Source organism: Aspergillus campestris (genome assembly GCF_002847485.1).
Source record: "Aspergillus campestris IBT 28561 chromosome Unknown P168scaffold_2, whole genome shotgun sequence".
NCBI lineage: Eukaryota > Fungi > Ascomycota > Eurotiomycetes > Eurotiales > Aspergillaceae > Aspergillus > Aspergillus campestris.
Window position 1 is genome coordinate 275,807 of NW_020194337.1, and position 12,720 is coordinate 288,526.

Genomic DNA, 12,720 nt, shown 5'->3' on the forward strand with positions numbered 1-12,720 from the left:
TGTATGATATAGGTCGTATAGATCTGGGCTATATACGTTCTTTTTACTACTGTAGCAAGATGTCATCCTAGGACAACGGCGAGCCTTGCAAGATCCGTGCATGATGACCAAAAGATTGACGTCCTGCGTAATTTTGATAAAATTTAACCGAATAGAAAAATAGTTAATTATCTTCTGGTTTTTATTGATTTATATAGTACGGATAGACGGTGGAGAACGATGGTGACAGAATGGTTAATGCCTCAGGCACAAAGTGTCAAGGCACCCAGGCAGCCACAGCTCTCGCCGCCACCGAAATCTGCGTCTCTCCCGACCTGCGGCCAACTTCATCCCGGAACTCCTGCCACTCCCATCAATTCAATTACTTTTTTTGCGCAGCTTGCAACCCTCCACCGCAAGTGTTCCTGTTTTCTGCAGGAGGATGCTCCAGGTTCGTGAAGCCTTCTAACTATCTGATCAAACACAGAATTCATTTTTTCCCTTTTCTCTGGTTACAGGAGTCTCGACGCGCCGGTTGATTCTGAGCTCCACCCGAGCCCAGACGACGCTTTTTTTTCGCAGTCGCATTTCACGATACCTCCCTTGTTCTCCATTTCAATTTTTCTATCGAATATAGGATCGTCCCGCTCCGGACGCCTCTGCCAACATGGCGGACCAAAATATCTCCCAGTACAAATACTCGGCGATGTCCAACCTGGTTCTCCAGGCGGACCGTCGATTCGTCTCCCGCGTCAACGATGAACCCACCGGCGACCCGGAATCCCTCGCCGGGCGCATCGGCATCCGAGAGATGGGCTCGCGCATCTCGCGTGACGACGCGCCGAAGTCGAAGAAGAAGACGGCCGGGCCGACGGATTTAGAGCGCGGCGCTATTCGGGAAGGCGAGGACGTGCTCGCTCGCGAACAGAGAAAGCGACAGCGTGGTCAGCCTGCTCAATTACGCGGTCAGGGCATTCTCTCTGCGGCGGATGCGCTGGTTGAGGGGTTGAAGTATCGCCCCCGTACCCCCGCTACCCGTGTCACCTACGATCTTATCCTCACTATGACGGCGAGCCATCTGGGCGATGTGCCTCATGAGGTGGTGCGCAGTGCGGCTGATGCCGTGCTCGAGCTGTTGAAGGATGAGGATATGAAAGATTTTGATAAAAAGAAGGAGGTCGATGACTTGCTGGGTAGCGCGATGAATCCGAAAGAATTCAACGAGCTCGTGAACTTGGGCAAGAAGATTACGGACTACGACGCCCAGGACGAAGACGAGGATATGGACGGTGGCTTGGACGGTGATGCCGATGGCGAACTGGACGAGCGACAGGGTGTTGCCGTTGTCTTCGACGAAGAGGACGAGGACGACGAGCGCATGGGTACCGTCGACGAGATTCGTGACGATGACGAGTTGTCCGACGAGGACGAGGCCGATCAGCAGGACGTCGACGATGCGTCCGGCGAAAAGGCAGACCTCGAGGGGCTGGAAGAGTCCGAGGAAATGGTCATAGATGGCGGCCTGGATCGCCGGGACGATAAAGGCGATAAACGCCTAGCGGTCGCGGCCCGGGAAATCGATGCCTACTGGCTCCAGCGTCAAATCGGTGCGGCATATTCCGATGCGCATATCCAACAAGAAAAGGCCCTCGAGGCCCTCGAGATCATGGGCGGCAAGGACGAACAGGGCGAAGAGAAGCCCCTGCGCGACGTCGAAAACGATCTGATGGAACTGTTCGACTATGACCACCCGGAACTGGTTGCCAAGCTCGTCACCAACCGCGACAAGATCGTCTGGGTGACTCGCTGGCGGAGAGTGGCCGAGGACGCCGACGCTCGCCATCTGGTTGAGAGCGAGATGGTCGAGGCGGGGAACCGTGCCATCTTGGATGAGATCCGTGGCAAGCACGCCCGCGACGACGGCGCTGGTCGGTCGGAGAAGAAGATCAAGGTCGATCTGATGGACGTCGACGTGCCCAAGGCCCCGGAACCCGAGGAGAAACCCACGGAAGGCGGCCTCGTGCGTGGATTGCAGCCCAAGCGACAGATCAACCTGGAAAACCTTGTCTTCCACCAGGGTAACCATCTAATGACGAACCCCAACGTCAAGCTGCCCCAGGGCTCCACCAAGCGAACTTTCAAGGGCTACGAAGAGATCCACGTGCCGCCCCCCAAGGCCAAGCGGGAACCCGGCGAGAAGAACATGTCCACGACCGAGCTGCCGGATTGGGCTCGTGTTGGATTTGGAAGTTCTAAGGAGCTCAACCGGATCCAGACCAAGTGCTACCCGTGTGCCTTCAAGGATGACGGCAACATGCTCGTCTGTGCTCCCACAGGGTCCGGTAAGACCAACGTCGCCATGCTTACGATCCTCCGTGAGATCGGAAAGAACCGCAACCCGGAGACCGGCCAGGTGATGCTGGATGATTTCAAGATTGTCTACATCTCCCCGCTGAAGGCCCTGGTCCAGGAACAAGTCGGCAACCTTGGGAAGCGCCTCGAGCCCTACGGTATCAGAGTGGCGGAGCTGACGGGTGATCGTCAGCTCACGAAGCAGCAGATCGCCGAAACACAGATCATTGTCACCACCCCCGAGAAGTTCGACGTTATCACCCGTAAGGGATCCGAAACGAGCTACATCAATCTGGTTCGCCTTATCATCATTGACGAGATTCACTTGTTGCACGACGAGCGTGGTCCGGTCATCGAGAGCATCGTGAGCAGGACCATCCGCAAGGGTGAGCAGACTGGTGATCCGGTGCGCATCGTCGGTCTCAGTGCCACGCTCCCCAACTACCGTGACGTAGGAAACTTCCTCCGCATCGACCCGGCCAAGGGCCTTTTCCACTTCGACGGATCCTACCGACCCTGTCCGTTGAAGCAGGAGTTTATCGGTGTGACGGACAAGAAGGCCATCAAACAGCTGAAGACGATGAACGATATTTGCTACAACAAAGTGCTCGAGCAAGTCGGGCAACGCCGGAATCAGATGCTGATTTTCGTCCACTCGCGAAAGGAAACCGCCAAGACCGCCAAGTATATCCGGGACAAGGCGCTGGAGATGGAAACCATCGGTCAGATCTTGCGCAGTGATGCCGCCAGTCGGGCCATTCTGTCCGAGGAAGCCGAGTCGGTGGATGATGCTTCGCTCAAGGATCTATTGCCCTACGGGTTCGGTATCCATCACGCCGGATTGAGTCTTGCGGATCGTGATTCCGTGCAGGCTTTGTTCGCCGATGGCAGTCTCCAGGTGCTCGTGTGTACCGCGACGCTCGCATGGGGTGTCAACCTTCCTGCCCACACGGTCATCATCAAGGGTACTCAGATCTATTCCCCTGAGAAGGGTAGCTGGGTGGAATTGAGTCCTCAGGATGTGCTCCAGATGCTGGGACGAGCCGGTCGTCCGCAGTTCGACACGTTTGGTGAGGGTATCATCATTACAGCCCAAGCCGAAATCCAATACTACCTCTCGCTCATGAACCAGCAACTTCCCATCGAAAGTCAGTTGATGAGCAAGCTCGCCGACAACATGAATGCCGAGGTCGTCCTCGGAAACATCCGGACTCGCGACGAAGGCGTTGACTGGTTGGGGTACACCTATCTGTTTGTGCGCATGCTTCGCTCTCCGGGCCTCTACAGCGTCGGAGCGGATTACGAAGATGACGATGCGTTGGAGCAGAAGCGAGTGGATCTCATCCACTCGGCGGCCATTATCCTCGAGAGAGCGGGCCTTGTCAAGTATGATAAGAAGACGGGCCGCTTGCAGTCCACGGAGCTGGGTCGCGTTGCCTCGCATTACTATATCGGCCACAACTCCATGTTGACGTACTCGCAGCATCTTCAGCCGTCGATCACCACCATCGAGTTGTTCCGCATTTTCGCTCTCAGTGACGAGTTCAAGTACATCCCTGTCCGGCAGGACGAGAAACTCGAGCTCGCCAAACTCCTCGGTCGCGTTCCTGTCCCTGTCAAGGAGGGTATCGACGAGCCCCATGCGAAGATCAATGTCTTGTTGCAGGCTTATATCTCGCGTCTCAAGCTGGAAGGGCTGGCCCTGATGGCCGATATGGTTTACGTCACCCAGTCGGCTGGTCGTATCCTCCGGGCCATCTTCGAGATCTCTTTGAAGAAGGGCTGGTCGTCCGTCGCGAAGATCGCTCTTGACCTGTGTAAGATGGCCGAGAGACGCATGTGGCCTACAATGACCCCGCTTCGCCAGTTCTCGTCTTGCCCCCGCGATATCTTGCAGAAGGCCGAGAGAATCGACGTGCCGTGGCAGAGCTATTTCGACCTCGACCCGCCCCGGATGGGTGAGCTTCTCGGTATGCCCAAGGCTGGGCGTATTGTTTGCGATCTGGTCGCCAAATTCCCTCGCCTAGAAGTCCAGGCTCAGGTCCAGCCCATCACGCGCTCCATGCTCCGGGTTGAGCTGACCATCACTCCCAACTTCGTGTGGGATGATGACTTGCACGGCACTGCGCAGGACTTCTGGATCTTGGTGGAGGATTGCGACGGTGAGGATATCTTGTTCCACGATCGGTTTATCCTGCGTCGCGACTATGCCCAAGGCGAGGTCACTGAGCACCTGGTCGACTTCACCGTGCCGATCACGGAACCCATGCCGCCCAACTACTTCATCACCCTTGTCTCTGACCGCTGGATGCATTCCGAAACCAAGGTTGCCGTGTCTTTCCAGAAGCTGGTCCTGCCGGAACGCTTCCCCCCTCACACGCCCCTGCTGGACATGCAGCGGGCTCCCGTCAAGGCCCTGAAGCGCGACGACTACCAGCAGCTGTATCCGGACTGGCAGTACTTCAACAAGATCCAGACCCAGACTTTCAAGTCTCTCTACGACTCGGACGAGAATGTCTTCGTCGGCGCTCCTACTGGTAGCGGGAAGTCTATCTGCGCAGAACTTGCCTTGCTCCGCAACTGGGCCCAAGGGGACAGTGGTCGGGCGGTTTACGTTGCTCCTTTCCAGGAGCTCGTCGATCAGAAACTTGCCGATTGGGGCAAGCGGCTGAGCAAGGTTGGTGGGGGCAAGAACATCGTGAAGCTCACTGGCGAAACCACTGCCGATCTGAAGCTCCTGGAGCGGGCAGACCTGGTTCTCGCTACGCCTACGCAGTGGGACGTCCTGTCCCGACAGTGGCAACGGCGCAAGAACGTGCAATCCGTGCAGCTGTTCATTGCGGATGAGCTCCACATGCTCGGAGGCTACGGTGGTTACATCTACGAAGTCGTGGTCTCCCGTATGCACTCCATCGCGCTCCAGCTGGAGAACGGCATGCGTATCGTCGGGTTGAGCGTGCCTCTTGCCAATGCCCGTGATATCGGCGAGTGGATTGGAGCCAACAAGCATACGATCTACAACTTTAGCCCCCATGCTCGCCCCGTTCCTTTGGAACTCCATATCCAGTCCTTCAGCATTCCTCATTTCCCGTCGCTGATGCTCGCTATGGCTCGCCCCGCTTATATGTCCATCTTGCAGCTGTCTCCGGACAAGCCGTCTCTTATCTTCGTTCCCAACCGTAAGCAGACGCGATCTTCGGCCATGGATCTGTTGGCTGCGTGTGCCGTGGATGATAATGAAGACCGCTTCCTCAACGCCGAAGTGAGCGAGATGGCGCCCCTTCTCAGTCGTATTAACGAGCGGACGTTGGCCGAGTCGCTCTCTCACGGCATCGGTTACTACCACGAGGCACTGAGCTCCACCGACAAGCGAATTGTCTCCCATCTGTTCTCGATCGGGGCCATCCAGGTGCTTCTGGCCTCGCGGGAGGTCTGCTGGGAGCTGGACGTTACGGCCCATCTGGTCGTTGTCATGGGGACCCAGTTCTTCGAGGGCAGAGAACATCGGTACATCGATTACCCGATCAGCGAGATCTTGCAGATGTTCGGCAAGGCCTCTCGCCCGGGCCAGGACCAGATCGGCCGCGGCGTACTCATGGTTCCCTCCGTCAAGCGTGAGTACTATAAGAAGTTCCTCAACGAAGCCCTGCCGGTCGAATCCCACCTGCAGGCTTACATGCACGATGCGTTCGTGACGGAGGTGAGCACGAGGACCATCGGGTCTACCCAGGATGCCGTGGACTGGATGACGTACACCTACTTCTACCGGCGTCTGCTGGCGAACCCGAGTTTCTACGGGCTCAGCGACGTCAGCCACGAGGGACTGAGCACGTTCCTGTCGGAGCTGGTCGAGAACACGCTGAAGGAACTGAGCGAAGCCAAGATCATCGACCTCGACGAGGAGGACGACAGTGTGTCGCCGCTGAACGCGGCAATGATCGGCGCCTACTACAACATCTCGTTCATCACCATGCAGACCTTCCTCCTGTCGCTGTCGGCACGGACCAAGCTCAAGGGTATCCTGGAGATCGTCACGTCTGCCACCGAGTTCGAGTCGATCCAGATGCGTCGTCATGAGGAGCACATTCTGCGCCGTGTGTACGACCGCGTGCCCGTCAAGATGTCCGAGTCGGCGTATGAGTCGCCGCACTTCAAGGCCTTTGTGCTGCTGCAGGCGCACTTCTCGCGCATGCAGCTGCCGATCGATCTCGCCAAGGACCAGGAGGAGATCGTCAGCAAGGTGCTGAATCTGCTCAGCGCGTGTGTGGACGTGTTGTCGTCGGAAGGCCACCTCAACGCCATGAACGCCATGGAGATGTCGCAGATGGTGGTCCAGGCCATGTGGGACCGCGACAGTCCCCTGAAGCAAATCCCGCACTTTGGCCCGGAGGTCATCCAGGTGGCCAACGAGTACGAGTATGTATATCTACTGAATTGTTCCCCGCACGGTGCTAACTTGCGTCGCAGAATCAACGACATCTTCGAGTTCATGGAGGCCATGGACCCGTCCGAGAACAAGAACTACGCTACGCTGGTGAAGCGACTCGGCCTCGACAACAAGCAGCTGGCGCAGGCTGCGGCGTTCACAAACGAGAAGTACCCCAACATCGACCTGGACTTCCAGGTCGAGGACCCGGAGAACGTCACCTCTGGGGAACCGGCGTACCTCAAGGTCAAGATCGAGCGCGAGGTGGAAGAAGACGAGGAGCCCGACACGACGGTGCACGCGCCCTTCTACCCCAACAAGAAGATGGAGAACTGGTGGCTGGTGGTCGGCGATGAGAAGACCAAGAGCCTGCTCGCCATCAAGCGCGTGACTATCGGCCGGACTCTCGATCTGCGACTGGAGTACATCGTGCCGTCGCCCGGCGAGCACGAGCTGACTCTTTACCTGATGAGCGACAGCTACGTGGGTGTCGACCAGGCGCCTACATTCAAGGTCACAGCCGCAGAGGGGATGGAAGAGGACGAGAGCGAGGAGGAAGACGAGGAATAAATAATTATTGGAAAAGGGAAAGGGAATTGCGGGGTAGGGAATCCCCATTGGATTGGTACTATTCACATTTGGAATTGATGTACATTATACTAGTATCTATCTGCAAGCTTGTAACGTTGATCAGTTTTTGGACCATGACGTACACGGCAGTCGGTGAAGGGGTGAAGAGGTCACATGGGCGGGTACCTTTTGGCAGGCCAGCCACGGTTGGGATACATTCTTCTTCCTCCTCCTTCCTTCTTCTCTTGTTTGTAATTCTGTCTTCTTTCCATTCTTCCTCTCTCTCTCTCTCTCTCTCTCTCCCTCTATATTTCTCTCCCTCGTTGGTTTTCTCAATTTCTGTTCCTGTCTTGGCAACTCCCAATCTCTTATCTTGGGCTCCACTCTGATAGCTGTCTGGTCTTTATCTTATCTCACTCGCTCAATCAGTCCATCGGTGGATTAAGAGACATTGATATGACCATCAGATCAATGAAGTTCACCCCGGAGTAAGTGAATCTTCTACGCAATCCCGGAGCCCATTGCTTCATACTGCCTCAAGAGTAAGTGTGGTGCTAACCCCTCAGGGTCCTCCTGGGAGCCCCCCGCCGCTCGGGCGCCGTGCCCAATTCATCCGGCACCCTCGCCATATACACCCAAACCACGTACTCGTTCGATTCCCACTCGAAAACGAACGAAATCCGCGTGCTGGACATCCCCACCGGCTTATCCGCGCTGATCACCAACGACCCCGGCGCCAGCTCTGCGCAATGGCTGGGCAACACGGACCAGCTGATCTGGTTGAAGACCAAGGCAAATGGCAACACTACCTTCATTATCGGGGATGCGCGCCAGGCGGATCAGACATACACGGCGGGAACGGTGCCGGGCCCTGTCTCGGATTTGAAAGTTACGGTCGTGGAGCCGGGGAAGATTGGGTTTGCTGTTACGGGCAAGGCTAACCCGGATGGCTCGCTTTTCAATCCCCATGATGTGAAGAAGCCGTTGAGTACGGGGAGACACTATACGTCGCTGTTTGTGAGACATTGGGATTCATATATTGAGCCCCAGCGGAACTCTATCTGGTATGGACTGCTTCAGCAGACTCCTCTCAGTCCGGCTACCCGACAGTCGGGCAAGTATACGATCTCGGGCCTCACGAACCTCATCGCCGTCAGTGGGCTGCCTGGCGTTGAGTCGCCTATCCCGCCGTTTGGTGGCGCAGGGGACTTCGACATTAGCCCGTCTGCGATTGTTTTCGTTGCCAAAGATCCCAGTCTCAATCCTGCCACTCACACGTCGTGCTCGTGTTACTATTGTCCGATGTTCTCGTGGACGGGTATGAATGCTCTGGAGTCGAAGGTGTGTGTGGCGAAGGGTTTGGAGGGGGCAATGTCCAGTCCTGTGCTGTCGTCGGACGGCAGCTCCATCGCTCTGCTGGCAATGAGCCATGATGGCTACGAGTCCGATAAGAACAGGATCTTATATGTTCCGAACCCGTGGAACGGCGAGATGATCGAGGCGTTTGCCTCATCGGACGGAGAGGGTCTTTGGAGTCTGAGTCCGTCGAGTCTGTCCTTTGCCGAAGACGACAAATCCTTGTTTGTGTCGGTCGAGGAGAAGGGCCGCGGCATTTTGTACCAATTTCCCCTCGACAACATCCGGCATTCCAAACCCGATGTGCTGAAGAAGCTGACCCACTCGGGGTATGTGACTGATGTGCTACCGGCAAGTGCGGGCTCGTCCAAGCTATTGGTGTCGAGCAACAGCATGGTGGACAACAGTCAGTGGTCCATCATCGACCCAGCATCCCCTGAGGATGCCCAGGTCATTTCTTCGATTGGCCGCGATGGCGCGACTTTCGGGCTATCCTCTACACAGGTCGATGAAATATGGTTCCCCGGGGCAGATGACCACCCCGTCCACGCATGGGTGGTGAGGCCGTCGACCTTCAACCCGGAACACCGATATCCGCTGGCGTATTTGATCCACGGGGGCCCACAGGGCGCCTGGAATGACCAGTGGAGCACCCGGTGGAATCCCGCCGTGTTCGCGGAGCAAGGATACGTCGTCGTCACACCCAATCCTACAGGGAGCACGGGATATGGCCAGCCCTTCACGGATGCGATCCGCGGGAATTGGGGTGGAAGTCCGTATATTGACCTCGAGAAGGGTTTCGAGTATATCGAAAAGAACTTGAAATATGTCGACACATCGCGGGCTGTCGCCCTGGGGGCGTCCTACGGCGGTTACATGGTCAACTGGATGCAGGGACACCCCCTGGGTCGGCGGTTCAAGGCCCTTGTAACCCATGATGGGGTGTTCAGTTGCACGGCACTCCTTGCAACCGAAGAGCTTTATTTCCCGTTCCACGATCTGCAGGGTCCTTTGTGGAAGGTTCCCGAGAACTGGGAACAATGGGATCCGTCCCGGCATACCGCGCATTGGCAGACCCCGCACCTTGTCATCCACAATGAATTGGATTATCGTCTGACCATCGCGGAAGGTCTTTCCGCTTTCAACGTGTTGCAGACAAAGGGCATTGACAGCGAGTTTTTGACCTTCCCGGACGAAAACCACTGGGTGTTGAATCCGGAAAATGCGCTGATGTGGCATCACACCATCTTCAACTTCATCAACCGACACGTTGGGCTGCCTCCTGCGATGGACCCGAATAGTGTGCCCGTGTCGAATAACCGGGGCACGATAGATCGGGATGTGGCCAAGCTAGCCATGAATTAGGGTATGAATTCTGTCAATGTCATTGATGTCTGCAGTTGAAAGCGATCGTTTGTCAATGGTTTATTATACATAGCTCTCAATCTATTGTTCACGATGTTATGAAAGAGGACTTTCTGGTTTTCATTGTTGCTAAATTAAGAACAAAGCGTATCTTTCACCCAACTGGTGTTCATAGCAAAGTCTGGAATGGGATGAAAGACAACGGGATGAAAGATGAGTGGACGATGAGAACAATGGTATCCCGATTCTGCAGAGTTTCATGTCTTAGGGGTTTCCCTGGTTCATTGTGCAAGGTTCTGGACCTGCTTCCTATATAGAGAAAGCTCTTGCCACGACTGACTGGCGTCCGTCTCTTCTCGTGCAGCCTGAGACTCCAACACGAATCCAACGACACTGATACTTCTATATCAGGCCCACTCAAGACGACACATTCAGAGACTGCAAGATGTTAGACAACAACCATCCCTTCTCTCCTCCGCGCATCGTGGTCGAACCCCCATCACCACAGTCCTCCTCCTCCTCCTCAGGAATGAGCATATCGCCCATGTCCCCCCGCACAGAAGAGTGTTTCTCACGCACACATCCCTCCTTCCACCCCGTCCTCCGCCATCTTCGAACCCCGTTGTGCCCCCTCGTCTCTAGCACAACAGGCCTTCAACACCCCGACTTCCCAAAGAACCTCCTCTCCTTCCACCTGCTCACCTCCGCCCAGCTCGACAACCTCGCCCGCCACTTCCACCAAGTCTGGCCCCCTCTCCCAGCCACAACCTCCTACCCAGTCATGGTGCAGGCATGGCTAGGCTTAGACGGCGAAGTTCAGGTAGACCTGAGCACCAAGCGCCGGCGCTTCGGCCGGTTTATCGGTCTGCGCGGGTGTGAGTCGCCCGTGCGGGACCGGGCCCCGGAGACGGCTTGGTCGTCTTCCAAGAGGCCGAAAGCGAAAGCGGAATCGGAGCCTGAATCGGCGGCGGAGATGCTGGTGAGGATGGAGCGCGAGTGGGACGAGTGTCTGTTGCGGTCGAGGGAGGATTCGGAGGCGGCGATGAGGATGAAGTTCGGACACTTTAATTAGTTCTTCCCCTCTTTTTCCCTTCTTTTCTCATTTTTTTTTTCTTCCCCCCCCCCCCCCCCCTCCACTCCCAGAGAGCTAGAGCTGGTCTCAATGATGTTTTCCTTTATCCATGCATTGCGTCATATTCATTCAGCGTTAGATTCCCCATTATCATGAGCATAGCAACAGAGAAAGATTGAGCGTTAGACCGAGGATAGAAACCCCCACCGTTTCAGACCCCTGTCATTTAGCCGGCTGCATACGTACAGTAGATAAGTAGGCACGGAGGACGGAGGACGGAGGACGGAGGACGGAGGACGGAGTAGTTTGCGGGGTTATACTGGATGAATCCTGTGGGATGTTTAGGCTGATCGGTTAATATACCTACCTACTTTATACATATAAAGCGCCACCCTATGCCAGATCTATACTGTACTAACATAACCATTCCAGTTCAATTGTTGCAATCACGACTCAATCAAAACCACCACAATCAGAATCACGTCTCTAGTATCACCTACTAGGAAAATCAAGAAAAAATGGCCCCCCAACCCCCCCCCTCGTCAAAGACATCTACACAGCGGACCCCTCCGCCCACGTCTTCAACAACAAAATCTACATCTACCCCTCCCACGACCGCGAAACAGACATCCAATTCAACGACAATGGCGACCAATACGACATGGTGGATTACCACGTGTACTCCATGGACAGCGCCCCTCCGCCAGCCCCGGCAGGCGCAACCACCAGCAGCGCCCCAGCCGTAACCGACCACGGCGTCGTCCTGGCAGACAAAGACGTCCCCTGGGCGGCAAAGCAGCTCTGGGCTCCCGACGCGGCGACCAAGAATGGCAAATACTACTTGTATTTCCCCGCTAGGGCACCAGACGGGCTGTTCCGGATGGGTGTTGCGGTTTCAGATAAGCCTGAGGGGCCGTTCACTGCGGAGAAGGATTTCATGAAGAACAGTTACAGTATCGATCCTGCGTCTTTCGTGGATGATGACGGGCAGGCGTATATGTACTTTGGCGGTATCTGGGGCGGGCAGTTGCAGTGTTGGTCTCGGGACGACGCAGGGAAGTGGGTGTTTGACGCGAGCAAGACCGGGCCTCAGGAGCCGAAGGGCGAGGGCGTGCGCGCTCTTTTCCCGCGGGTCGCTCGTCTCACGGATGACATGTTGCAGTTTGACACCGACGTTGAGGAGGTGAAGATCTTGGCTCCGGAGACGGGCGAGCCCCTTGCTGCTGATGATCACGAGAGGAGGTTTTTCGAGGCTGCGTGGATGCACAAGTATCAGGGGAAGTACTATCTCTCGTACTCGACGGGTGATACGCACTTTTTGGTGTATGCTGTTGGGGATAATCCGTGGGGGCCGTTTACTTATCGAGGACGGATTTTGGAGCCGGTGTTGGGGTGGACGACCCATCATTCTATCGTGGAGTTCCAGGGTCGGTGGTGGTTGTTTTATCACGATTGTGAGTTGTCGAAGGGGGTGGATCATTTGAGGAGCGTGAGGATGAGGGAGATTGGGTATGATGAGAAGGGGGATATTCATTTGGTTTGATCTTTCTTCCCAGTGTTGTGTTTGATTTGAATTGAGTATATAGATTGTGATGTTTGT

The 12,720-nt window shown here is 55.8% G+C and overlaps 3 protein-coding genes across 3 annotated transcripts; all 3 read left to right on the forward strand.

The window, feature by feature from the left end:
- Window positions 1-366: 366 nt before the first annotated feature.
- Window positions 367-7,680, forward strand: P168DRAFT_85427 (ATP-dependent RNA helicase BRR2). Its single transcript, XM_024842178.1, has 3 exons — window positions 367-430; window positions 498-6,747; window positions 6,799-7,680. The coding sequence occupies exons 2-3, from the start codon at window positions 647-649 to the stop codon at window positions 7,325-7,327; spliced, it is 6,630 nt and encodes a 2,209-aa protein (XP_024695585.1). The 5' UTR covers window positions 367-430; window positions 498-646; the 3' UTR covers window positions 7,328-7,680.
- Window positions 7,681-7,783: 103 nt separating this feature from the next.
- P168DRAFT_279008 (oligopeptidase family protein) lies at window positions 7,784-10,048 on the forward strand (the record flags this gene model as incomplete). The annotated part of the gene is made up of 2 exons (XM_024835747.1): window positions 7,784-7,815; window positions 7,894-10,048. The coding sequence occupies 2 exons, from the start codon at window positions 7,784-7,786 to the stop codon at window positions 10,046-10,048; spliced, it is 2,187 nt and encodes a 728-aa protein (XP_024695586.1).
- Window positions 10,049-10,577: 529 nt separating this feature from the next.
- P168DRAFT_295036 (glycoside hydrolase family 43 protein) lies at window positions 10,578-12,663 on the forward strand (the record flags this gene model as incomplete). The annotated part of the gene is made up of 2 exons (XM_024838008.1): window positions 10,578-11,065; window positions 11,634-12,663. The coding sequence occupies 2 exons, from the start codon at window positions 10,578-10,580 to the stop codon at window positions 12,661-12,663; spliced, it is 1,518 nt and encodes a 505-aa protein (XP_024695587.1).
- Window positions 12,664-12,720: the final 57 nt, after the last annotated feature.